Here is an 11948-nt window from a genome sequence, read left to right on the forward strand (position 1 = left end):
ACGTCCTGACATAACCATATCAGCCTCTAACATAAGCATATTAAAAAACTCCATATGAGGGAGAAAATATTCCTTAATGCCTAATTTGGATATGTAAATGTAATGGGAATATTCATGCTAGAATCTATATGAGCTATGTGTTTTTAGAACATTCAAAAGTCATTAAGGATAATTTATGTGATTTAAAGTTGATTTGAGTTTATTCTCCCACTTTAATTTAGAGAGACAATATATGTCCAAGTTTCATTCCAAGTTACGAAATCACTGAAAAGGATCATATCAAAGCATGGAGAAACCATGAAACTTTGGAACATTCATGAGGGCATCAAGTACCTCCAAGACATAGTTGAGGATGACTATGATTTTAAGGGAGAGGCAATGTCAACAATTATGATTTTTACAATATGCCTTTTATGATTTATGAATAAGTTTTATGATAATTATGATTAGAACATACTTTAGAAGTCATTTTTCTTGTGAAAGCAAAAGTCCTTTCCAAAAAAGCAAAAGCATCCCTGGACTATAGACGAGACACTTTTGATATTCTTCACCCATTGTACAGCACTTTGATCTCCATCCATGGGATACAGTTTCTACCACAATTTGATGCATTACATTATGGATTATATGGAAGAGTCGTCGTGTTCATGTCGCGGGCTTGGAGCTTTGTTAGACATATATCACCTTGACAACTACCTCATCAGAGTTATTACATACTCTTTGCAACTACTAGATTACATTAGCAAGCTTCTCTACGCAATATAGATATATTTTCTTCGACTATGGGCACGAACTTCCTTGTTATTCAATCTAGATCAAGGACACAACACATGGTAGTATGCACGTCCTCCATGATTCATGTTGCATTCTTTCGATTTGCGACCATGATGTGCTACTAGCACTCATATTTTGCTACTCCAATTTGTACTTCCTCTGGGAGAATGGCCCATGGAGAATTCCTAGAGGTCTCTTGTACACAATATTTAGCTCCATTTTGTGTGCGCGCATGTGCACACACACACACACACACACACACGCATACAGAGTCTTTGTGTGTGTATCTGTGTGTGCGTGCGTGCATGCACGTGTGTGGTGTGAATGAATAGAAGTATAAGAGAGAAGAGGGAGGTTGACTACCTAAGAGAGAACAGGGAGGTTGTCACCAATCACGCGCCAAGAGAAACAAATATTATTTACCATGCAACGACTCTTTTTTTTTTTTGCAAAACTCACAATTGTGAGTGGATAGTATTAAGAACATCAGAAATATACACCAACCTCGAGCTCAGACCGAGCCTTGAGGGTCAAAGGATTACAAGTTTTCTGCTTGACAGAGAAACCACAAGTACTCCTAGGCTTAGCTTATTACAAGATGTCATCATGACATGTGTTGTTCTAGACCAGTCCTCTGAGGCTTGCTTTGCCTCCGATCATGTGGATCGTCAATCTACTCTCTTGTATAATTTCACAAAAGCTTGCCACAGCCAGATCCCCCTCAAAAATACTGCTGCAAAGCCTATTGGAAATGGCCAAGAATGTGGGGATCTGGGACCATGCAACGACTCTTAACCCAATAGCATGTCGCTAGTGTTTAAATATGACAAATCATATTCTGTAACATGCTTTTCTCATTTTGGAAACCCTATTCCATTAGAGTTAAGGAGACTAGTTTATTCACAAGCATTGCTTAACAAGTGCATTTTGCTTAATAAGTTTCCGCCCCCCCCCCCCCCCCCCCCCCCCCCCGCCCCCCACAAAACCCAACATTTTGGAAACCCTATTCCATTAGAGTTAAGGAGACTAGTTTATTCACAAGCATTACTTAACAAGTGCATTTTGCTTAATAAGTTTCTCCCCCCCCCCCCCCCCCCCCCCCCCCCCCCCCCCCCCCCCCCCCCACCAACCACAAAACCCAACCCAAAAAAAGTATCTTAAACATAAACTTTGCATGGAACATGGAAGATATTTCCTGAACAATAAAATTTCAAATAAATCAAACATTCATCCTTTCTAATATACACCCATATTTTCTTAAATATTTTTTATGAAGTTTGTCATTACAATGACTGCATTTGTGGCTGCCAATGAAGCAAATATTGATGCTTCATTTTCGTTTGAAGATCCGCCTGCAAGATCGGAGAGAGCACGGATGGCAATGAATGGTACATTGTTTGTAAGGGAAACCTGTAAAAAAAGAATGGCATGCTTCATGAACGATGGCATTATGAAGACACATAGCATACTCTATGTGCATTGGAGGTACATGATCTAATCCAATTAAGCTCCATGTAGCCAACTTAATTTTAATTTTGCATAGGGAAGTGTGTTATGTACCAAAGCAACACTTGCCGACTCCATGTCTATAGGTGAAATATTGAATTTCTTGCGAAGAAATCCTCTATATGCAGCATTGTCTAGAAAAATGTTAGAAGAAACACCTCTCTCCACTATCACTACTTTGGGAGGTGTTTGTAGGCAAAAAGAAGCATTCACACATGATACAAGCTCTATGTCCTGCAAGGTGAAGAGGAAAGATGTTAGATAGAGAGAGAGAGAGACAGAGAGAGAGAGAGAGAAGAAGAAGAAGAGAGTTTTAACGTCGTAGGAAACTATCCCAAGAGACCTTAAAGATCTAGCTGGATGGAGAGAGAGAGAGAGAGAGAGAGAGAGAGAGAGAGAGAGAGATTTTTTATTTAAAAAATTGGTTTTTTTTTTTTTTTTGGGGGGGGGGGGGGGGGGGGGGGGGGGTGTTTACAAAATGCTAAGAGACCTAAAATGACCCACAAGACCATGTTAGAAATATATTTTAGGTTTCTCTATCTTTGGGTAATTTATACGCACACGCCTCAATGTTCCTTCCAAATCCTCTATAAGAAGGAATTTGTTAGAATGTGTTTGTAGGGACTTTAATCTTCCTTCCATGTTGACAACTTTTTTTTGGTAGTTTAGGCATTCCCGCCCAATCAGATACAAAGGTGTGTGTTCGGCATCACTCGCCTGCAATCGAAACCATGACCCATGTCATGGCGCTCAAATGCTCAACCAATCAAGCTAGCTCCTATTGGCTCCATGTTAAAAATACTATGATTCAACTTACTCTTTGTCTTTTCGCTATTTCTTCCATTCTAAGATCGTCAACAAGTAAGGAACTATGAATTTGATAAGCAATGCAAAAACAATGCCTTGCTTATCTCTATACCATTTCAAGTAGAAAGGCATATGTTTCCTATATCCATCCCATATTGCTACTTTAAGCTATTGCTACTTTATAAAAGAGCTAGACAATGTTGTAATGCCAATCGTAATCCGAGTTTGAGTGGAATGCCTAGAGATGGCCAAGAAATAGTCTTCTTTGGAAACCCCATTCTAAAGGCCATATATCATGCAATTATACATGAGAATAATTGGTCTAGCCCCCTCAACAAAAATATGGAAGAGACAATGGTTAAAAGAACGATGGGAGGAAGTCATGGAGAACGTTTGGAAACCAAAGTGGTCACAATTTATGAAGATACTTTTACGAAAGGTGATGTGGGGGGCTCTACCAATGGGCGTAAAGATCCAGGAGAGAGGAATTGGATTAGATCAATGCAAGTTACCTAGTTAGGATTTGGACCACCTTTTCATGGAATGCCATGCGATCAAAGGCCTGCAAGTGGGTCGAAAGGACATGGTAGATTAGATTCTTCAAGATTGATCTATTCCTTTGGTGGCAAAAGTTGGAAAGTACTACTCTTCTCATCTGCACTCAAACTGTCAGGTACTTCTTCTTTCATCATGTATGGCAGGTGAGAAGCCGCTATGTGTTTGAAGGAGATCTTGATGTGGCAAGCTTCTCAGAGATTATACAAGAAAGCAGAGTGGTGATCTATACGCTCGGACGCAAGCAAGACTCGCAAGACTAGCATAGGGCTACCCATGCCATGTTGCCAACCTGCAATAAGTAAAGCCTAGAACTATAAGGCACCTACTTTGTTAAGCCCGTGATGATAAGCCTCAATGAGAGGCGGTAGACATATGTAATCTTCAGTACCTCAAGGCTCGGCCTGAGCTTGAGTTGTTTAGTGATTTTATGTTGTGCTTAATAGAATTCACTCACAAATTGTGAGTTTTGCAAAAAAAAAAACTATTTCTACTGTAAGCAAATCTAGAAGGCCAAGAACTATCGAATCTTTGAGATTGATCTGTCCTTTGCTAGCTTCACTGAGATCATGCAGGAAAGCAGGAAATTGATTTTATCCATTGGCAAAAGCAAGCAGTCCATTGGCCATAGACGTCATCCTACTAGATATAGGCTAGCAAGAATTATAGTAGGTTCTAGCCTCTTGGTGAGGCTTGGTAGCTTTTTGTTGTAGTATGATATCCCTCAAGGCTTGACATGAGCTTGCTGCCTCTATGTACATTTTTCCTATGGTGAATTCAATGGGAAAAAAAAAAGATTGTCCATCTTGTAATACACCAAGAGCTTTGCTTTGACATCTCACTATGCCTATGTCACTTCTTTTAGAGAACTATTACTACATCTGTGTGTGCACATGCGTGCGTGTGTGTGTGTGTGTGTGTGTGTGTGTGTGTGTGTGTGTGTGTGTGTGTGTGTGTGTGTGTGTGTGAGAGAGAGAGAGAGAGAGAGAGAGAGAGAGAGAGAGAGATTTGGAAGTAATCGATGTTGCACAAGCTCAATCCATGTGTACCTCTTTCAACCTACCATCTAACAAATTGCTAAATTTCTCTCTCTCTCTCTCTCTCTCTCTCTCTCTCCCCCCCCCCCCCCCCAAAACGTGTGCATGGGTGTGAGAAAGGTCTCGAAGAATGGTACATGCATCCCACGAGTATAGAGAGTTAGGAAGAATTAAGCATTGGGGTACCATCAACTACTATCCATAGACACTAACACATACATATAGCTTTGTAGATCATGTATTTTTATTTCTCTCTCATCATAAAATAATATATAAATATTTAAGTTTTTGAATTTCTTGTGAGTTCTCTCTCTCTCTCTCTCTCTCTCTCTCTCTCTCTCACACACACACACACACACACACACACACACACACACACACACACACACAACAAACAAACACACAGAAACCACCACAAAATATAAAAGTTAGCACACAAAATAATTTAAAGTTGATTGTTAAGTCATTGCTTGAAATGGCATACAACTAGTTTTGAAGTATTGTAAAGTATATCTATCTAAAGTTCTCAAAAACCCAATAATATATAAAGATAAGGTGTGAGTGAGTATAAAGATAAGGTGTGAGTGAGAAGAGACTTACCTTGATTTGTTTTGCAATCTTCAAATATGTTTTGTCAACTGGTACCCAAAAATGATGCTCCCTCACCTCCGGTGTTCCTGTTACCGGAAAAACTTCTTCAGGTTGGAACCACACATTGTTAAGGTAATTATCACGCTTCTTTGGAGGATTGTTGTAATTTCCAAAATGGATGTATCCTATCTCTCGCGTGAAATCACCATTTTCCTCTAAGGAGAGCTCATCATCAGGACCATCTTCATACCGCTGAAATGACAAGATAAATAAAAGGGCCTAATAAGAGCTAGAAAATTAGCATGTGATAATACAACCAATGAAAAAAAGGAAGGCCTTAAAACTTCGTGTGAACTTCTACTCAAAAGTAAGCATCGTATTTCACAAATTGCTAACAATTGCGGAGGGTCTTTCACTAAGAATTGTACATTCTAGTGTACAATGTAGCAGTCAAGATGTCCTTCCTCGGCGCAAACAAAGATCTCTTGAAACCCTTTATTTCAATTCTTTTAGAGGAAAAAGTGTGAGAACTATACTAAAAATATCCATGTTCTTGAATACATGTATTAGTCTTGCTTGTGAAGATGAAAGAATATTTAGAATTCTAAGACTATAGGATAAAATGTAAGCTTCGAATGTAAATGTAATCGAGCTCTCGCGACCCTGTTGATGTATTTTTTTTTATGAAGAACCCTATGCAAAGGGTATGCATGGCAGATTGTAACCTTTTGATTTTTATGCAATTCAAGCTCAACTAAGCACTTTTATTTTTAAAAAAGACTAAGATAAATGAAAACATACCCTAGTGTAGAGGTTTTTTGCTGTATTCTAATTTCTAACAATGTTTTAGACAACCGAAGAGCACCTTTAACGTGCTCTTCTTAAGCAGTGCACCTTCTCAAGAAGGTACCATAACAAAAGAATATCTGAATCCATAAATTTAGTTCTTTTGTGCCAAGCACTATTTCTACCAAAGTTTTATCGAGTAACAAAAATTGCATCGTAGCAAAGCTAAATAGGTCCCCAAAACGTTGTTTTTGAGGAAACCCATTAATTAGTTTGGGAAGGAAGAAAGGAAAAGGGAAGGGTGTGGAGAAAGAAAGGAAAAGAAAAGGGGGGGGGGGGGGGGGGCTAGGATAGGGAAGCCTATTGTTTTTTTTTAATGCTTAAGGGGACCCCAAAGGGCAACATAGACATATAGCCTGGTGGTTAAGCTTGAGCCTTATTCTCCTAACGTGATGAGGTCAAATCCTACCCATTAGGAATGGTTTTAAATCGTCAGTGCATTGGAGATGTTAAAGCATCTTGGAAAGATTCTATGTAATGAAAAGTGAAAGTAGAGCGAGTAGTATTATGCTTTATACATTGCATCTATCAAATGAAATCTTATCAAGTGTACCTGCCAATTCCATAGACCTGTGTGTGCCCAATACTTGGGGATGGTAATATCGCCGATATGAAGGTTGTCATTTGTATTACCAGCAATGCCATAATGGACAATTCCACTTATGTCAAAATAATCAAGCAATGTTTGAGTGGTTATTCCTGCATTCAACTGATAATATAATGTTTTTTTAATTATACTAGACATACTCAAAATTGGGGGCTAATAAATGAATGGAACAAAACTATGGAATTCTCAACTAATAGAAAAGATAGTTGTAAGAAATATAGATGCAATAGGTAATTGAATTGTGCACTTTAGATTAGGAAGTTAGGGGTTAACTTTAAAAAGCCGAAATCAAACCAAGATCTACAATTTGGAAGATTATTTAAAGTCAAAACAGCAGTACATACAAAAGTGTCACTTTAGCATCACCGAGAAGATTAAATCTTCGAGCTACACACCGTACTCATTACAGACTTTCAAGAACACATACATGAAAGATATCAAGAAAAGTACACACAAGTGTAGGAACATACATACATAAACGCATGTGTATGCATATGATGTATCTAGTGTAATATAAGACAGATTAACTATATGGTTACACAAAGAACTTTGAGACCATATAAAGGGAAGATGAAGAGACATGAATATGTATATATATACACACAAATACATCATGAAACCAAACTCTTCTTATAAATTTAATGAATATAACCTATATATAGCCGAGAACTTCAATTAAGTATGGGTGAATTGACTTTACACTTCCATACCATTGAGAGTCCTGTCATGACTATTATGACCTTGTGAGACTCTATTGTTCCAATGTAAAACCTCCTCCCTGTAACATTCACAAAAGAAAATAAAATTTCTTAATGAGAAAAAGAAAAAAAATATATTGTTAAATTCAAAAATAATTGTCTGTATACAAAATTGAAAAGAGAGTGCTCTTTACACGTGTCGAGAACTGCAAGATGAAGGTTACAGTCCAAAATCCTCTTCACACGATAAAGAGAGAGAGAGAGAGGCTGTCGAAGGCGGGCGGCCTACTAGTGCATTTAAAGGTGGTGGTTATCTCTAAACTATGTCTTTATGTATAGTCAACCATATATTATATAAGGAAATAAACCTCCTGCTGAAATCTGTATCTACTACATGTATTGTCCTTTTTTCAATTTCCTTAAGCTTGTTTTGTTTTTTTGGTCCTTAAGCGATCACCCATAAATATTTCAATATAGCATGTGAGCTCAACATAAGGGGATTCTAAACCATAGATTTTATCCTTGTTTAATATACATAAGGGTATAAAACAAAAGAGGTTTAAACATATTGAATAAGAGAAGGGTGGGTTTTTATTATTGAAAATCTACAAGTAAGAGATTTTTGAAATACGGCCTGAAACACACGTGATACGAAAGATTTACACATAGTGACTCCCCCAAGCTACTATTACAATTATGAAAACTTAGATTATTAATCTCACTACCAAACTCTTAAAAAACTAGGATGAGAGCTCTCCAAAAGATGAAAACAAAGAAAAGAATAATTGTGATAGCAAGTAAAATGATGACAAAAAAAAGACATTGACCATTGATTAGTAGCAATGATTATTGTGGCTAAGAACTCACCCTTGTAGTCCATTGATAGGTTTCTCTTGCATGGTTCAAACCACAAAGTGACACGTAGAGAGAGGCAAAGATTTAGCCCATAGAGTGAGAGGAGTGTGAGACTTGAGGTACATGCATTTGGCGAGGAGTAGCTAGAAAAGCTATGGTTGTCCATGTGTTCAAGTTCATTATTAGTGCATGAGTATCGACATAGGATGTCGCAACAAGTTTTTGTTGGACAAGATTTGATTACAATTATTGAATAAACATAAGGTCCCCTAACATTCAATGTAGTTGATCTCTATTGTAAGCGAGCTAGTGGTCACTCGATGCATAGTTATCAATTATTTTTTGAAAAAATTATTCCTTATACATGCACAGTCACATGCATACCAATTATTTTTCTTGTATGAAACTATGCAAATTTTTTTGTAACTATGCCAATTTAGACATAGTTGCAAAAAGAACATCTTACTTATCAGCAATGCACATGTCAACACATCCTTATAATTGGTTCCTAGTTCTTGTGATGAGTCTCACAATATTGACAAGACCGACATAAGTTTGTTGAGTGCATGTGTGTATATGAGCAAGCAATGTATATGCAAAATCGGACATAGCTTAAGAGTAAAAATGTGGTCACGGGGCACCAGCTCGAGGCAATCACTTTTCAAAATGTGTTTCATATCATGTAGCTAATCAAAGAGGATTATTCATATACAAGAATGCATATGTATATGTATACAATAGAGGGGGTTGGGGGTATAATTAGTAATCTCTTGGATGCCCACAATATAGAGGCTTTTAATGACTGACCAACGTAGGCACCAATAACACATTAGATGTAACTAGTGAACTTGTGCCGAAATAAGCGAGACTTGTATAATACATATGCACAAGAAGTTTTGGACAAATTCTCACAATAAATCCCACATTGTGACTTACCTCAACATCATGAGCTTTTGTGAGGGAGGCACCGCATACCTAGCTAGGTACGATTGGGGGCAAGGGACCATCGGCCCGATGGGATCGTATTTAACCAGGTACGTGGTGCCTTTTGAGAAGAAGCTCCTGATGTTATGCATTGCGTGAAAAACACTGAAAAAGACTTTCCTATTAAGAAATTTCTAAATCTTCTTGTGATGAGAGAGATAACCGGTGCACTGGTGACCATGCATGAGGCCTAATGTGATGCATATGACCAGTGCCTAAGCGGAGTCCATCTGAGTGTATAAAGGTCCGGGTTCGATTCCGGCTTTGGGCAGCCCGTTATTCCCAACGAAAGAGGTGTGTGTGTGTTCGAGAGAGAGAGAGAGAGAGAGAGAGAGAGTACCGGAGAGATCGATGGGGGACGTAGAGTAGGGGGTGAAGATGGAGGAGTTGAGAAGGGGGCTCATCTCGTAGGAGTTGGGTACGACAATGCCCACATACGGGCCCTCTGCATTCACGCGTGCCACCAATTTCTGCAGCAACTCTCGCCTCGCCATCGCCTCAACTAAGCTCAAATGACACACTGCATACAAGCTCAGCACAATCAGCACCTGCACGCCCGTCATGAGCGCCATCGCTGCCTCACTTTCGATTGAGTGTGTGTGTGTGTGTGTGTGTGTGTGTGTGTGTGTGTGAGAGAGAGAGAGAGCTAGGCTCTAGCTGGCCTGCCGTCCAGGTAGATGGGTGAGTCGCGACGCTGTGTGTGTAGAAAAGCATGTAAACAAAGCGTGTCATACGTTGAATCTGAAGCTGGTACAGAAAGCGATACCTAGACTGGCCATGACGAACTCTCGAGACGAGTCTTTTATTATAAACGTGAAATACGTCGTTCGCTTTGACTTTATCATGTATTTTGGTTGCATGGGCACCAACGATAACGACAGGGGTTTACGTTAGGAACAGTGGTCATATTTGGAACTTTCAGGCTGCGTTCAGATTGTGCAAAGCAGTGTTCAGGAATAATTAATTTTTCAAACATAGAAAATTTATTTATTTGCTTTTGTCAAGAGTAAATTTTAGAAAATTAGGATTTTTTTTTGGGTTTTTACACTTATGTTTCTCTATTTTGGGGTGAAATTTCTCCTTCTCCCCCTTGCCCTAAATCGGCATTTTTGAAATTGAAAACGGCACGCTATTAAGCCGAGATACATGTTTCTGGGACACTCATGCAAAGGCAACCTTCCCCTCATCTCTAAGAGATGGGTCGCACCAGTGTGAGGAAGGGGATTGGCAAGAAGAATATTTTCAACAAAAGTTAAATGCGTGTTTTTGTCTATGTTTGTAGAGACCTTGCTATCATTCCAATAGCATCTTTAAATGTCGTGGTATTAAGCTACTTTTTGGCTTTATAAAAGAAACCCTTAGTGTTGTGTTGAGTTAGGGAGATTTTCACTGATAGTGCATGATGGAGATTTACCTTTCATTTCACATCGTGACATGTCTTTATTTTTCTTGAATTCTATTGTTTTAAAATGCTAAAGTGAAGCTTCACGTTACATAATTTTAATAAATTTTACACACTCACACACACACACACACACACACACACACACACACATATATATATATATATATATATATATATATATATATATATTGCATTCTATTGTTTTAGAATGCTAAAGTAAAGCTTCACTTTGTATAATTCTAATAGATTCTATGCACACACAAGTACACATATATTAAATAGTTCTTTTTATTTCACATTTCATTTCATAACTTCACATGGCTTTACATTTCTTGCATTTTATAGCTTCATTCTAATCAATGTTAACGTTCGAGAAAGTTTCTTTTATTAAGTGGCTGCTGATCGAGTTTCCTCCTCACAAAAAAGAAAACCAGAAATACTAGCATAAATTTTAAGATTTGCAGAATTTTTGGACGACTTTCTCACATATTTCATCGATTTTTTTTTCATTTACCATGGTTTGCAGCTAGCCAGTCTCGATTTTCAATCGGCTCAAGACTAAGCTGAGGTTATCCTTTCCCAAATACTGATACCAGTTTTATTCAACCTAACAATTTTATCACTTTCTTATTGTTTTTGAAAGACGTCGTGACCCTTTCACTTGTTTGTCCTGGTAAAGGCCTTAGTACCCAAAGAACAAGTGAAAGAGTCACGACGACTTTCAAAAACAATTAAAAAAGTGATAAAATTGTTAGGTTGAATTAAACTGGTATCAGAGTTTGGGATAGGATTGCCTCAGCTTAGTCTTGAGCCGATTGAAAATCGAGACTAGCTAGGTGCAAACCATGGTAAACGGAAGAAAAACTGATGAAATATGTGATAAAGTCGTCCAAAAATTCTACAAATCTCAAAAAAATTGCTAGTATTTTCGATCTTCTTCTTTGTAAGGAGGAAACTCAACTAGTAGCCGCTTAATAAAAGAGACTTTCTTGAACGTTAACACTGACTGGAATCAGGCTATAGAATACAAGAAATGTAAAACCATGTGAAGTTGTGAAATGAAAAGGGAAATAAAAAGAACTAATTAATACATGTGTGTGTATCGAATTTATTAGAATTATGCAAGGTGAAGCGTCACTTTAGCATTCTAAAACAATAGAATGCAAGAAAAACAAGGTAAAGTTTTTACGGTGGCCTCAAGAAGGCAATATTTTTAGTTGTAATAAATTGTCTGTGTGTGTGTGTGTGTGTGTGTAACATCAAAGTTCGAGAAAAATCATTTT

General features: G+C 38.0%; 1 protein-coding gene across 2 annotated transcripts; it reads right to left on the bottom strand.

Annotated features, from left to right (window-relative positions):
- Positions 1-1965: 1965 nt before the first annotated feature.
- Positions 1966-9991, bottom strand: LOC147449082 (bark storage protein A-like). Of its 2 annotated transcripts, XM_086521648.1 has the most exons (6): positions 9601-9980; positions 7434-7501; positions 6670-6825; positions 5280-5522; positions 2335-2514; positions 1966-2184 (listed from the first exon to the last, which is right to left on the bottom strand). In XM_086521648.1, exons 1-6 carry the CDS (start codon positions 9830-9832, stop codon positions 2032-2034), a joined length of 1032 nt encoding a protein of 343 aa, XP_086377774.1. In that variant the 5' UTR covers positions 9833-9980; the 3' UTR covers positions 1966-2031. The 2 variants fall into 2 exon arrangements, with proteins under 2 accessions (XP_086377774.1, XP_086377775.1); XM_086521649.1 differs by lacking the exon at positions 2335-2514 and having other exon boundaries at positions 9601-9991.
- Positions 9992-11948: the final 1957 nt, after the last annotated feature.

Source organism: Adiantum capillus-veneris, chromosome 10, assembly GCF_014529385.1.
Source record: "Adiantum capillus-veneris isolate H3 chromosome 10, ASM1452938v2, whole genome shotgun sequence".
Classification (NCBI taxonomy): Eukaryota; Viridiplantae; Streptophyta; class Polypodiopsida; order Polypodiales; family Pteridaceae; genus Adiantum; species Adiantum capillus-veneris.